Genomic DNA, 11878 nt, shown 5'->3' with positions numbered 1-11878 from the left:
GATCCTTGGATGTAAAACCGTGTGATTCCTTGTAAGTTATAAAACAAACTACTCATCGAGAAGCCACTGCTTCACAACTTAAAAGTGGTTGCTTGTAAGATTGATCTTACCACCAAGATGCTAATCATTATTTTATCACACAAAGATCCATTATAATTATTTTCTAGTTGTTAAAGATATGCCATCACAATGGAGTTCATCCCTCTTTTGACTATTAGCAAGCAAATATAAACCTGTAGCATCATCAACAAAGAAAAGAAAAATATAACTAAGGATTTGGAGCTTAAGATACAAATATGCATAACAAAACGTGTCATTAAAATAAAACCAGGGCTAGCTTCTCTTTTTTATCTCGAACAAATATTTGAGCTCCATGTGACACCTTTTGTCGTCATCTTCAAACTGTAAGACACCAACAAAAGAGAAACAACTTTATTTAGACATCAACTTGAGTCAATTGTACAAAGTGTAGATATTGTCTAAAAATAGTTTCAACAATGGAAGGTCTTCACATCTTCATATACACTGGCTTGAAATTTCAATTTTGCAATAGCCTCTGGCAGATTGAACTATGTTGGTTGTAAAATAAATTAATGAAAACTAAATATTATTAACTATGTGACATATGCACACGTTATTTTTCACCTCCTTGTGTTCTAATTGTACTAAGCATGTGTAATGTACAAGAGAAAAGGGACTAAATCCCTAATGTGGTTCTTGAGACTCACACCATGCAACAGTTTGGTTCTTGAGGTTCCATTTGCACTATTATCATTTCCGAGAATGATCTCTGAGTACCATAGTGGTCCCTCGACCCCTTTCTTGCAGTGACTCAGGACCAATGCCACGCTAGATACTGGTGGAATGATCTCGTTTGTCTTTGGCGTCCAATGAAAACAGATGCGACGTCATTTTCATATATTCGAAAACTGTTTTAAATGCCAACATATATCAAAACGACGTTCCATCTGCTTTTATTGGGTGCCAAAAGCAAACAATGTCGTTTCACCTGTGTCCAGCATGGCATTTTAGTGCAAGTTCATCACTCTGCTGAGTATCGAAAAGAGGTCGAGGGACCACTATGGTGCCCAAGGACGATAATAGTGTAATTGGAACTTCGGGGACCAAATCGGTGCATGTTGTGAATCTCAATAACCACTTTGGGGATTTAGCGGAGAGAAAGGGTTTTTATTCCAAATTTTCTACTTTTCAATTCTCCTACAAACCAACGCCAACCTAATATCAATGCTGGTCTTAACATAATTCCGATTAAGATAAACATAACGGAAAAAAGCATGCACATCAAATTGAAGTTCCAAATTCCAGAATATGCTTATTGCTCTGAGCATGACAACATTAAAACAAGCTTAAGATAACAAACATTTGATAATAGCATCAACTATAAAAAAACAAACTATAATAAAGTCTTATCCCATTAGATGGGGTCAACTACATGGATCAATATCATATATCACAAGCCCACAAGCCCGGATACATAAAACTTTGTTGAATCTTCATGATATAGAATCAACTATACTTTGATAAAAACATCTTAAAAAAAGATGATGAATAACACTACATGTTCTTTCCATATATTAAGTGAAGGCTTGGCATAAACTGAATTATGAGCAAAAAGCATTCATTTTTGTTTCTTCATACCTTAAGTTTGGCAGAGTAAACACCCCTTGCAAGTGCACCTGATGGAGTGGTGTCCTCCTTCAAGGCATAGACATATGGTTCTTTTTGAGGAGCAAAAGTCCCTAACATTCCCTTGCTTTGATCAACTGAAAAGCACAAGAGCATAATCAACATCTGAGTAACACACACCAAGAAAAAAAATGTCATTCTAATTGACCAATTTCATATTATTTCATAGTCTTTGTTCTTCTCATTCCTTTCTTTCCTTTTCCAAACCTCACGTTCTCAACCATTCTTAGTCAAGAAATCGGTGGTTATTTGGCGTTAATAACTAATAATCATAAACATAATCCGAGGCTTTTAATTTTTCTGATTTTTTTAAAAGCCTTACAAATTCAAAACTATCTAACAAAAGCAAAAATTTCAATTGAATACCTTGAAGCCCTCCTTTCCACACAGTGTTGGAGTATGTCAAGCCAGAAACAATGTTGTGTAGAACACTAAATTTTAGCTTAAGCTGATAGCAAGATCCCTCCTTGAGAGTGAATAGATTTCGGCCGTTATGATTTTCGTCCACAGGTAAGGGGATAACAATTTCACCAAAATCCTCAGAGAGAATTCCAATGGAATGAAATTTCACTTCAGGATCCAATTGGCCTAATAAAAAGGAAACAACTTAAGCAAAACTGAGCAAAAGGTTCAGTGAAGCATAAACAAGGATGACAAAACAAACCATCTAAATCGCTTTCCAAACAACCCAACAGCTTCTCCTTCCACCTTCTTAGGCTTTCGTCCTCCTGCATACCACAATTGACCTCGAAATCAGTACCGGTACAGGTAACAAATAACAGACCAATGAATGTGATTCTAATAATCAACCTATGAGAAACCACCTGCATGCAAAAATGCATCATATCTTCTTTATGATGCATTGTGAATAATTAAGCCACAGCTGCCTGAAATGAAAATAATGCCCCAATGCCACATTATGTTTAATACTCTTTGTTATTTTCACTATCTTCTTACCAAACACAGAATAGACATCAAACAAAATAATTAAAAAAAAAAACTATGTAAGTTAATATAGAAGTAACTAGTGACAACTGAAAATCCAGTGTAGACTTGTAGTCAATGAAATTCAGTTACAAAGAACAAAAGTTTTAACCTTCCCTCAATCCCACAGAAACAAGTGCAGAATAAACAAAGAGCTTCAAAAAATGATGGGGAGTAAGAACCTTGTCCCGTTCGATCTGCTCCTTGAGAGAAAGTAAAGGACCAGGTACAAAGCCACAATTTTTGTGATCACCACCAAAGCTTTGTTCATCATCTTCTTCTTGCTCTGCTTGTTCTTCTTCCACTTCCCTTATTGGCTTTTGATTCAGTTGTTGTTGGTGGCTTTCACCAACCCTAAAAGCAGTAGAGATCAATGATGATGGCCCTGCTTCTTCTTCCTCTGCTCTCTTCCTATTCCCACTCTCCATTCTCTCTTTTCAACACCACCACCACAAAGAGAAGCTCTTGACTCTTGTATTGTAATAATGTGTTGTGTTAGTGTTATCTTCCAATGGATTATTACTTTTTCTTTTTTTTTTTTTTATTGTTGGCACAATAATCAAAGAGAGACAAAGTTATTGTGTGTGTAAATACTGAAAAGAAAAAGAAGAGTCAGAGTTTTGTGACTGCAACTGGCAGTGTTGACTGACATGACAGACACATATCAATCTGTGTCTTTTGACTTTCACCGTTTTTCATTCACAATTTGTCCCCACTCTGTCGCCATGTGCTTCTCTCAATTGTGTCGCTATTCCGTCACAAATATTCTCATCATATTTTAATTCCCTTTTACCAATGTGAATTGTACAAGTAACCAACCAATCTAGTGTCTCCATTTTTGGTATACAGAAACGACCCTTGTCTAGGTATTGTGGTACGGTGTTTGTTGTAGAAAACATTAAGGAAACGGCTAATTTTTTTATATTGATTAAATATATGTGTAATACATTGTTATTGGAAAATTGGGTGTTTTTTTTTATATGGTGTTTTATTCAAACTGGACGGTCCGATTTGTTTGATGAAAAAAAATAAATTACAAATCGGAGAGTCCGATTTGCTTGAAGAAAAAAATAAACTCTAAATCGGAGGGTACGACTTGTATTTTTTATTTTTTTTATTTGTTAAAATAAAAATCGGACGGTCCAATTTTAACATTAAATTTTTTTTATTTTCGAAATCACAAATCGGACCGTTGTTTGTTTAAAAAACAAAACAATGCAAACAAATCGGTGCCTTCGATTTGTGTCATCCCATAGCCAAATAAAACACCCCTCTCCTCACACTATATTGTCATACACGTTTCTCTCTCCCACACGAAAAATCAAAAGCGACAGAAAACATCATTTTTATTTCAAAATAATATTATAAAAAATGACGAATAAAGAACAAGAAAGAATGGGACAAACCAATGGTGTATAAAAAACTTCAAAAATGTTATATACAAACTAAAACTTAGCCACAAACACCTACTATGTATTTGTGTATAAATATATGTTTAATTCATTTTTAATGTGAATTTTTTATTTTAATATCTATTTTAAACCAGTATCAAAATAATGGCGTCCAAACAAGCACTTATTCTCTATACCTATGGTTGAAAAAACTTAGGCAATGGTGACTAATCTTGCATAAAGATGTATTAGAAAAATGAAATGTGACAAAAGTAGTTGTTTTCTTCTTTTATTTTTTTTTTCATCACCTAATAGTAATAGAGTTCGCCCAAATGTTTTTGGTGTAGCTTGCCATTTTTTTACTAGCATAAACCACTGAATATGTGCTTCTCAGTTTCAGACTTTCAGTGCTGGAGACAGACGAATGCAGAAGAGAAATACGTGACTGCGAGGGAAGGAGTGAAAGGGGGCAATACTTTTCATGCTTTATGTCAATGACTCTATTAAGGTCTATTTACAAACAAGTTTTATTTAATATTTGAACACAAATTCATGAGCTATGGACAGGACAAGGACTAATCAAATGATAACAAATAAATAATTTGGATGTTAGAGTGAAGGTTACACTAAAATTCAAAGGTGATAGGGTAAATGAACGAATCACCTCATTATTATTAAAAATATAAACCACGCATGATGCATGACGCACGAAATGAACACCACAAAAATATTTTGACTGGACGTTAAGAAGTGCTTGGAGACCCTGTCATCTGAATGGTTCAACTGGTGCTGATTCTTCTAGGGAGTTTGCTGCCTCAAAACATTCTGCAGCTTCTGATATTTTATTCTCGGCCTTGTGAAGAATGCCAAGATTGTACCATGCAGAAGCGTTCATCCTGTCATGCCGTAGTGCGTCCATCAGAAAGCTTCTGATGGCAGCATTTGACTGACCATTGAACTGTCTAAGAACCACAGCAGCGGATATCAAGCTAGGGACATGTCCCGAATCGATATCCAAAGCATCTCGAAATGCTTTTAGAGCCTCCTTGTAAAGGCCCTTTGCCTCGTGCATTGTACCTGTGAATATCATGTCAATCACTAGAAGTTTTCCACAAGATGTTTCAATTGTGAGGTTAGGTTAGGGTATCATATCATCATAAAATCGAATTTGGAACATGTTAGACTGTTAAGAGTTATTTAACTATTTTCTGTGGCATGCTTTTCTTCGGTAAGATACACGCATCATTAAACATCCAATGCATTAGATAGCTATAAAAATATAAAACCATGCATCAGATGATAACCACAAGTTATTTCCAAAAAGGTTATGCTCAGGTAACACATTTTCAAGGATTTTATTTTACTTACCCAGTGCATGCAACCTTGATGCAGTGTATGGTTTTATGGCTTTAGATCTAGAAAGACACATCTCTGCATCATGCCAACATGACAGAGATATATAGACATAAGCAAGATCATGCCATAATTCCACTTCCAAGTTCCAAGCATGATCTCTAGAATCCTGCTCCAAAGAGTAAGGATAATAAGGTTAAGCAGCTAGAAACAATGTTACTTCCAAAATGCATCTCTGTAGAAATAAATTTTACAGGTTTATGGGAGACCATATCCAGCCAGTTTTTATCACAATAAGCACAGAACAATATACTTTGGTGCTTCTACAGCAAGAAGAGTGGTGCACGTTTCCATTAAATGATCGACACTTCGACAATTGTAAATCAAGTTAAAGTCAAAAGACGACGATGACCCAAAAAAGCTGAAATGTTAGATATCAATAGATCAAAACACAACCCCCTTCTTGCTCTAAGAGCACCTATAAATCTCTAGTAATCAAAAGAACAAAAGCTTACGACTCAAGATAGTAAACCAACAAGCATTTCAACCGACCAACCTTACACAGCTTCTTCCATTGACCAAAAGTTTTCCGTTGAATATGAAGAATAGAAAGAAGCTGAACATATGTCTCAAAGGCACTCCTTAACTGGCCCTGTGCAATTTGCAGTTTAGCTTTTGTTCGCAACAGTTCTCCTTGATCCCATTTTGCAGTCTGATCCAAAGCAGCATTAACAACAGATTCAGCATCCAAAAACTGTTTTTGTGCTGATAATATCCGGGCTAACAACAACCATCCTTTAATACTAGCCCTAGCTTCCAGTTCCAGAAAGCACTCAGCATAATGAAGTGCAGAATCCAACTCCCTTTGATCTGCATATTCTAAACTAAGATAGTACAATATAAATGGGTCTCTCATTCTAGTCATTCTCCTTGCAGTTTCCAGAAACTGAAGTGCCTCGGACTGTCTCCGAATCCTCTCGGAATCAGAAACAGCTATTTTTGAGTGTGCTGAAAGTGAAATACCAAGTAAGCAATTTGCACGACTTTCCAACTGATCACATCTGCCATTCAAGTTCTCTAGCATTCGGCGAGCATAGTTGACCCCATCTTCTGCAAGATTGGGGTTCTTGCAACAAATGTTAGAAGCCATCAACAAAGCTGGAACATGTTTTGGATCTTCGTTGCTACTTAATAATTTTTTAAGAAGATTCAATGCTACCAGGTCTTGACCAGCACCATAATAACAAAGAGCAAGGGCATAATATCTTTCTCCTCGATTAATAGTCCCAGGAAGCAATTCTTCCCATTGATTGGCTAAAGCTGTCAAATCCCCTGAAACCGACAGAGCAAATGAAAGGTGGTCCAAAATTGAAGGATCCCACTCAATTTCATTCAAAGAGACTTTTCTTAGCAAAATAATTAAAATTAGTATAGCCTCTTCTATGTTGTTTCTGGGCACAAATGAGTTTTCCTTTTGTGAACGGAGATCTGGGGGGATTACTTCCGCTCCGCTATAGAGAAGAAAAGCAGCAAATTCTTTCTGAATCTTTGCTATGGTCTCGGAGGAAAGGTTCCACCGACGTAGGAGAGCCTGTCGGTAAGCCATGATAACTTCACGTGGACAATCAGCAAGTTTCCATAATTCTGGAAGTAGCTCAACTGCCTTAGTTACAGTGTCCTGCAATTTACATTCAGCACCAAAATTTTTACACGAGCCTTCAGGCAACAAAGAGTCAACTATGTCCAGAATAACTTTGCAAGATTGGGCAGCTTCTGCAAGAATTTTAGGAAGTATACATCAGAGAATATTTTGGATTCTCATACAGCTCAAACATTCTAAAGAGAAATTTCTTTTAGAATATTGGAGAGAGAATATCTATCAGACTATTAAGAGATGATTGTCTACATGGAGTTTGAGATTTTGAGAAAAAGTATAAAAGTGCTAGCAGCAGTAGTGGGTAATTTGTGTTCTTTAAGAAAGTATTTTTCGAAAACGCAATTTTAGCAAAGGAAAATTTAACAGCAGGCTCAAACAAGCAGTATATTCAAGTAAACAACGTGGATGATTTAACACTTTAATCAACTCAAGTGATGGGGTGCATAGGGTAAACAAATATCTTAATAGAATCTAGAAAGCTTATACATGTTCCAAACAAACACTCTGCAATCCAGGTGCCTGACAATGAAAAAGCATGCAAAATAAGTTTCATAACAAATGTAGTAGTTACATACTTAAACCAAAGTATGCAACAGAAGTAATACTGGAAAATAAGACAGACAACAAATAAACGACATCAATGTGCATATCAAAAAGAAACTAAGCTAACAGGTTCTTTAAGTTAAAAAGCAATGAGCTAATCTGTCAATCAAGTAAGGGTGGGCACCTTTAAACCTTCCCAGAGCCTGCAAACATTGTGCTTTAAGGAAAACTGCTTCAAACAGTGTGCCAACAGTATGTACAGACATTGGCGGCAGAACATAATTCTTGGAATGTCTCCTGTGGTTCTCTTTTATTTTGGCAAGAGAAATTTTTATCTCTGGAGTCACAGAGTCTATATTTATTCCCTCAAAAACATGTAAAGCAGCTTCTATATTCCCTTTCTGATATTCATATCTTCCTAACAGAGCTCTAGCTTCCTGCAAATTTTCAGCACATTATTCATTAAGCAGATACCAAACTTACAAGAAACTTATGTTAAGTCCAATAAATAGATTATCATATAAAGATGTCCATCAGCCTCGGTCATGATCTGAGTGAAACTAACTCCTTGACAGTAAAATGATGTAAGATGAATGCTTGTGTTATACAATTAATTGACAGATGCTAAGTTCCCTCTTCCTCAAATGAATGCAATACACTGAAAGATTAGTTTGTGTAAATATGAATACATCAATGACACAACATTTTCCCACTAAGTACCACTAACTACATCAGTCAGTATCTGCTATTACATCCAATGATGAACCATTACTATAGAAAATACCTGTGAAGAAAATAAAATAAGCATGAGATGATGAATACTTGGATACACGCAAGCAAATACACATGATTATGCAATCCCTCTAGAGTAAATAACACAGAGCAAGTCGTATCATAAAGTCTAATTAATCATTCAGTGCAGCATCAACCTCATAATTCAAGCAGCCAGCCTCACGCAATGACGATTCAGCTTCTTCGATATTTCCTGCATCCAGCCTCCTTGGAAGTTGTCCATCCTGTCCAGAACGGCCGCTACCAGTCGTGGCCGAATAATAGTCCTTAGTAGCAAGAGAATCCGATGGCGAAGGAACTGCCATCTCATCCATGCCTCCTTCTCGTCTCAACTGCTCCCCTGAGCACAGGCACTGCATCATGTTCTTCAAACTCCTCCTCTTCTTCCTCCTCCCCTGCCTATTTCCATTTCCCATGCTTTCTCAACTCACCCAATAACTTCCCACAAGCCACAACCGTTGAACCACTGTCACATATCAAATTCAAACGAAATCACAAAATCATCACCGAAAACAACAAAAAACTGTTTCCATTTCCTATTCAATTAAACATTTAAACTAAATTAGTTTTCCAAAAAAAAAAAAAACCCGGAAATCTCAGCTATATGTTCAGGGAAATCATATCAAAATCACACCATCCGAAATTGAAAAGTGATAAGAATCAAACGAATTCAACGGAAAAATAAGTAACGTCACGAAACTGAAGCGAAACCGATGCAAAAATAATAAATTCGCTAAACAATCAAATAGGAATCTCGTACATGACTTCGGTGGTGAATTGAATTGAATTGAGCTCTCCACTCAGGAACCGGTGGAGAAGTCGGAAACACAAAAGAAGAAAAAGAAAATTTGAAACTGAAAAAAAGAAAGAATAAAAGAGAGCGATGATTAGAGGAAAGTAAGAAGTAACCTTTTGGTATTTGAGAAAAAGAAAAGTAGAGGGAAAAATCAGAAGGGAGATGAACAGTAACGGCCATTGCTGAAATTCCAGCAATGCATCCATCAAAGGCACCTTTGAATGAAGCACTCCAAAAGCTTCTACACCCCTCACTCTTTTTTTAATCTTCTATTTCATCTCTCTTCCTTTTATTTTAAACCTTTAACTTTAAGTGGGGAAATAAAGAAAAAAAGAAAGAAAGAAAGAAACAAGTTAGTGGGAACAGAATGCGTGTGTTACAAGGATCACAGTTTCAGAGAAAGGGGAACGGAATCGCATGAAGAAGAAAGTTGTTTTTTTTTTTTTTTGGTTTTCCTACCTGAATGGTGAAAAAGGCGGGGAGGTTAAGTGCTTGCCACGTGGCGGTGTGCGTTTTTCATGGTGTGATGAGCTGGCAATTAAGTGCTCCTTAAACACATTTACCAACTACTGCTTACTCACTTCACTAACCAAAGGTAGTTGGCAGTTAAACTAAGTTATGATTCACTTGCGTTGCTAGTTGCTAAGGTCAATGTTAGACGAAGGGTGGCTAAAATGGCTATCAATAAAAAAAAGGTTAGGCGAAGGATCATCTGTTTGCAATTATTTCAACTACTACTCTATATAATTAATTAAGACGATATATAGGGATATGATATGATTCTTATATAATCTGCAAAAATTAAGGAATTATAGACAAAATTCGCGGTGAGGATCACTTGATTTGATTGAAGAAGACGATTGATGTAAGCATTATTTACTAATTGCTTATTTGTTTTCAAACATGTTAGATGTATATTAAATCAATCATTAATATAAATTATTTATATAAAATATTTATTAAAATATAAGTATATATTAAAAATAAATTGAATAATATATATTTATATATAAATATATTAATAATTAATTTTAATTATTAATTTTAATATATAAATAATATTTTTTATTTGTTTTAATAATTAAAATATCAATAAAATTAGACGATTAAACAATTTTTAAATCAAATTTGTTTGTCATACTTATATTTTTTTGCACATTTTTTTTAACAATGTCATCATTGTCTCTTCTTTTTCTTTTGTTCTTCTTTAATATTATCGTTTTTCTCTTCAACGTCTTCTTTTTCTCTTATTTGGTTTCTTCTTCCTCTTCTTTTTTCTCCATATTTTCTTTCATTATCATCAACATCGTCATCATCTTCTTCTTCTCCTATATGTGTTTAGAAAATTAGTTAGAGTATAGAAATTTTACTACTTTAGTATACAACACAGAAATTTTGGTGCACACCACAAAAATTTTAGAATACAATACAGAAATTTTGGTACACATCATAAAAATTTTTACATGACTATGTACCCAGAATATTGACTCACCTGACCAATAAAATACATTTATAACAAAAATTTATATGCTATGCACAACATATGTGTTATATACAAAAATTTGTATGCTATATCAATAAATTTGTGCTATTACTGCTATATACAAAAATTTGTGTTAGGTGCAAAATTTTTTATACTATATTAATAAGTTTCTATATACTCTCCAACAAAAATTCTATGCTGAAGAAGCACAAACAAAAAGTAGTAACACATTTATGCATTTTTTTTACTTAGCTTGTATCAATTTAGTTGAACTTAATTAAAAAAAGTATTATTTTAATATCATCATATATATGTATATATATATATATATATATATATATATATATATAATGTGAATGGAAGAGGCACCAACCGAAATATGTAATTTGTCCCATTTTAATATTTTGGATTCTAATTTTATTTAAGAGGTAAATATTAAATCAGTATATGAAAGATTTTGTCGTTGACAAAATGATACGTGACTTTTGTTATTGATAAAATGGTTCCTGAAAGATTTTAAAATTTGACAAGCGTGCCCCTGAGTTCACCGGAGCATCTCTTCGACAAGCATAATGCTAACATGGCTACCGTGTTTTGGTAACTTGACAAACCTCCAACCCTAATTCCTTCCTCTCCATAACGAACTCTCCCCCTCTCCCTCCCCACCAACGCAGCTTCCACTTCATAATTCCCTCAGCTCTCTGGCCTTGTCTTCGTTCTTCAACTTGTCCAGCCACCATTTCTCTCCGCGCTACTCTAATGTCATCGCGACGCTTCGGTTTTGCCGTTATTCGCTGTGGTTCCGCCTGTTTTAGCGAACTTTCCCTTTGTTTTGTTGTGCTTCCGCTGCCATTACGCCATGCTTCTGCCATTATTTAGCCTCTATTTTACCGTGCTCTAACCCTCGTCTTCTAGCTTCTGCTCAGCCTCGGTTCTGTTGCGTGGCCCAGCCTCTGTTCAGCTTTCGCTCCGTCGCTGTTCATCCATCTCCGTTGAGTTATAAAGTTTGATCTCCCTCTCCATTTGTTGATTTTTAGTTATTGTTTTAATTGGTGGTGGTATAACTATTAAGTTGCTTTTTCAATTCTTATTTTATTGGTGATTTGCTGTATTAACTTGTTTTGATTATAACTTGTTTTGGAGAGAGAAGTTGGGATTTTGCCAGGTCACCA

The 11878-nt window shown here is 35.3% G+C and overlaps 2 protein-coding genes across 3 annotated transcripts; both read right to left on the bottom strand.

Moving 5' to 3' along the window:
- Nucleotides 1-106: 106 nt before the first annotated feature.
- LOC107648100 (rho GDP-dissociation inhibitor 1) lies at nucleotides 107-3328 on the bottom strand. The gene is made up of 5 exons (XM_016352105.3): nucleotides 2874-3328; nucleotides 2372-2435; nucleotides 2074-2295; nucleotides 1660-1784; nucleotides 107-402 (listed from the first exon to the last, which is right to left on the bottom strand). Exons 1-5 carry the CDS (start codon nucleotides 3117-3119, stop codon nucleotides 334-336), a joined length of 726 nt encoding a protein of 241 aa, XP_016207591.1. The 5' UTR covers nucleotides 3120-3328; the 3' UTR covers nucleotides 107-333.
- Nucleotides 3329-4542: 1214 nt separating this feature from the next.
- Nucleotides 4543-9684, bottom strand: LOC107648099 (protein NPGR2). 2 transcript variants are annotated; one of them, XM_088489920.1, is made up of 6 exons: nucleotides 9337-9684; nucleotides 8565-8893; nucleotides 7820-8072; nucleotides 5992-7208; nucleotides 5451-5604; nucleotides 4543-5159 (listed from the first exon to the last, which is right to left on the bottom strand). In XM_088489920.1, exons 2-6 carry the CDS (start codon nucleotides 8841-8843, stop codon nucleotides 4849-4851), a joined length of 2214 nt encoding a protein of 737 aa, XP_088346046.1. In that variant the 5' UTR covers nucleotides 8844-8893; nucleotides 9337-9684; the 3' UTR covers nucleotides 4543-4848. The 2 variants fall into 2 exon arrangements, with proteins under 2 accessions (XP_088346046.1, XP_088346047.1); XM_088489921.1 differs by having other exon boundaries at nucleotides 9188-9680.
- Between the last annotated feature and the right edge of the window lie 2194 nt (nucleotides 9685-11878).

This window comes from Arachis ipaensis, chromosome B6, assembly GCF_059453495.1.
Source record: "Arachis ipaensis isolate K30076 ecotype BB chromosome B6, ASM5945349v1, whole genome shotgun sequence".
Classification (NCBI taxonomy): domain Eukaryota; kingdom Viridiplantae; phylum Streptophyta; class Magnoliopsida; order Fabales; family Fabaceae; genus Arachis; species Arachis ipaensis.
Note: the sequence above shows the minus strand (reverse complement) of the source record. Positions and strands in the feature narration are given on the sequence as shown.

Coding starts and splice junctions, on each gene's coding strand:
- LOC107648100 (XM_016352105.3), bottom strand. CDS start 3,119: ATGGAGAGTGGGAATAGGAAGAGAGCAGAGGAAGAAGAAGCAGGGCCA. Junction 2,296..2,371: donor TTTGGAAAGCGATTTAGATG/GTTTGTTTTGTC, acceptor CCTTTTTATTAG/GCCAATTGGATCCTGAAGTG. Junction 403..1,659: donor TTTACTCTGCCAAACTTAAG/GTATGAAGAAAC, acceptor GGTGTCTTACAG/TTTGAAGATGACGACAAAAG.
- LOC107648099 (XM_088489920.1), bottom strand. CDS start 8,843: ATGGGAAATGGAAATAGGCAGGGGAGGAGGAAGAAGAGGAGGAGTTTG. Junction 7,209..7,819: donor GGCTCTGGGAAGGTTTAAAG/GTGCCCACCCTT, acceptor AAATTCTTGCAG/AAGCTGCCCAATCTTGCAAA. Junction 5,160..5,450: donor ATCAAGGTTGCATGCACTGG/GTAAGTAAAATA, acceptor TGATATTCACAG/GTACAATGCACGAGGCAAAG.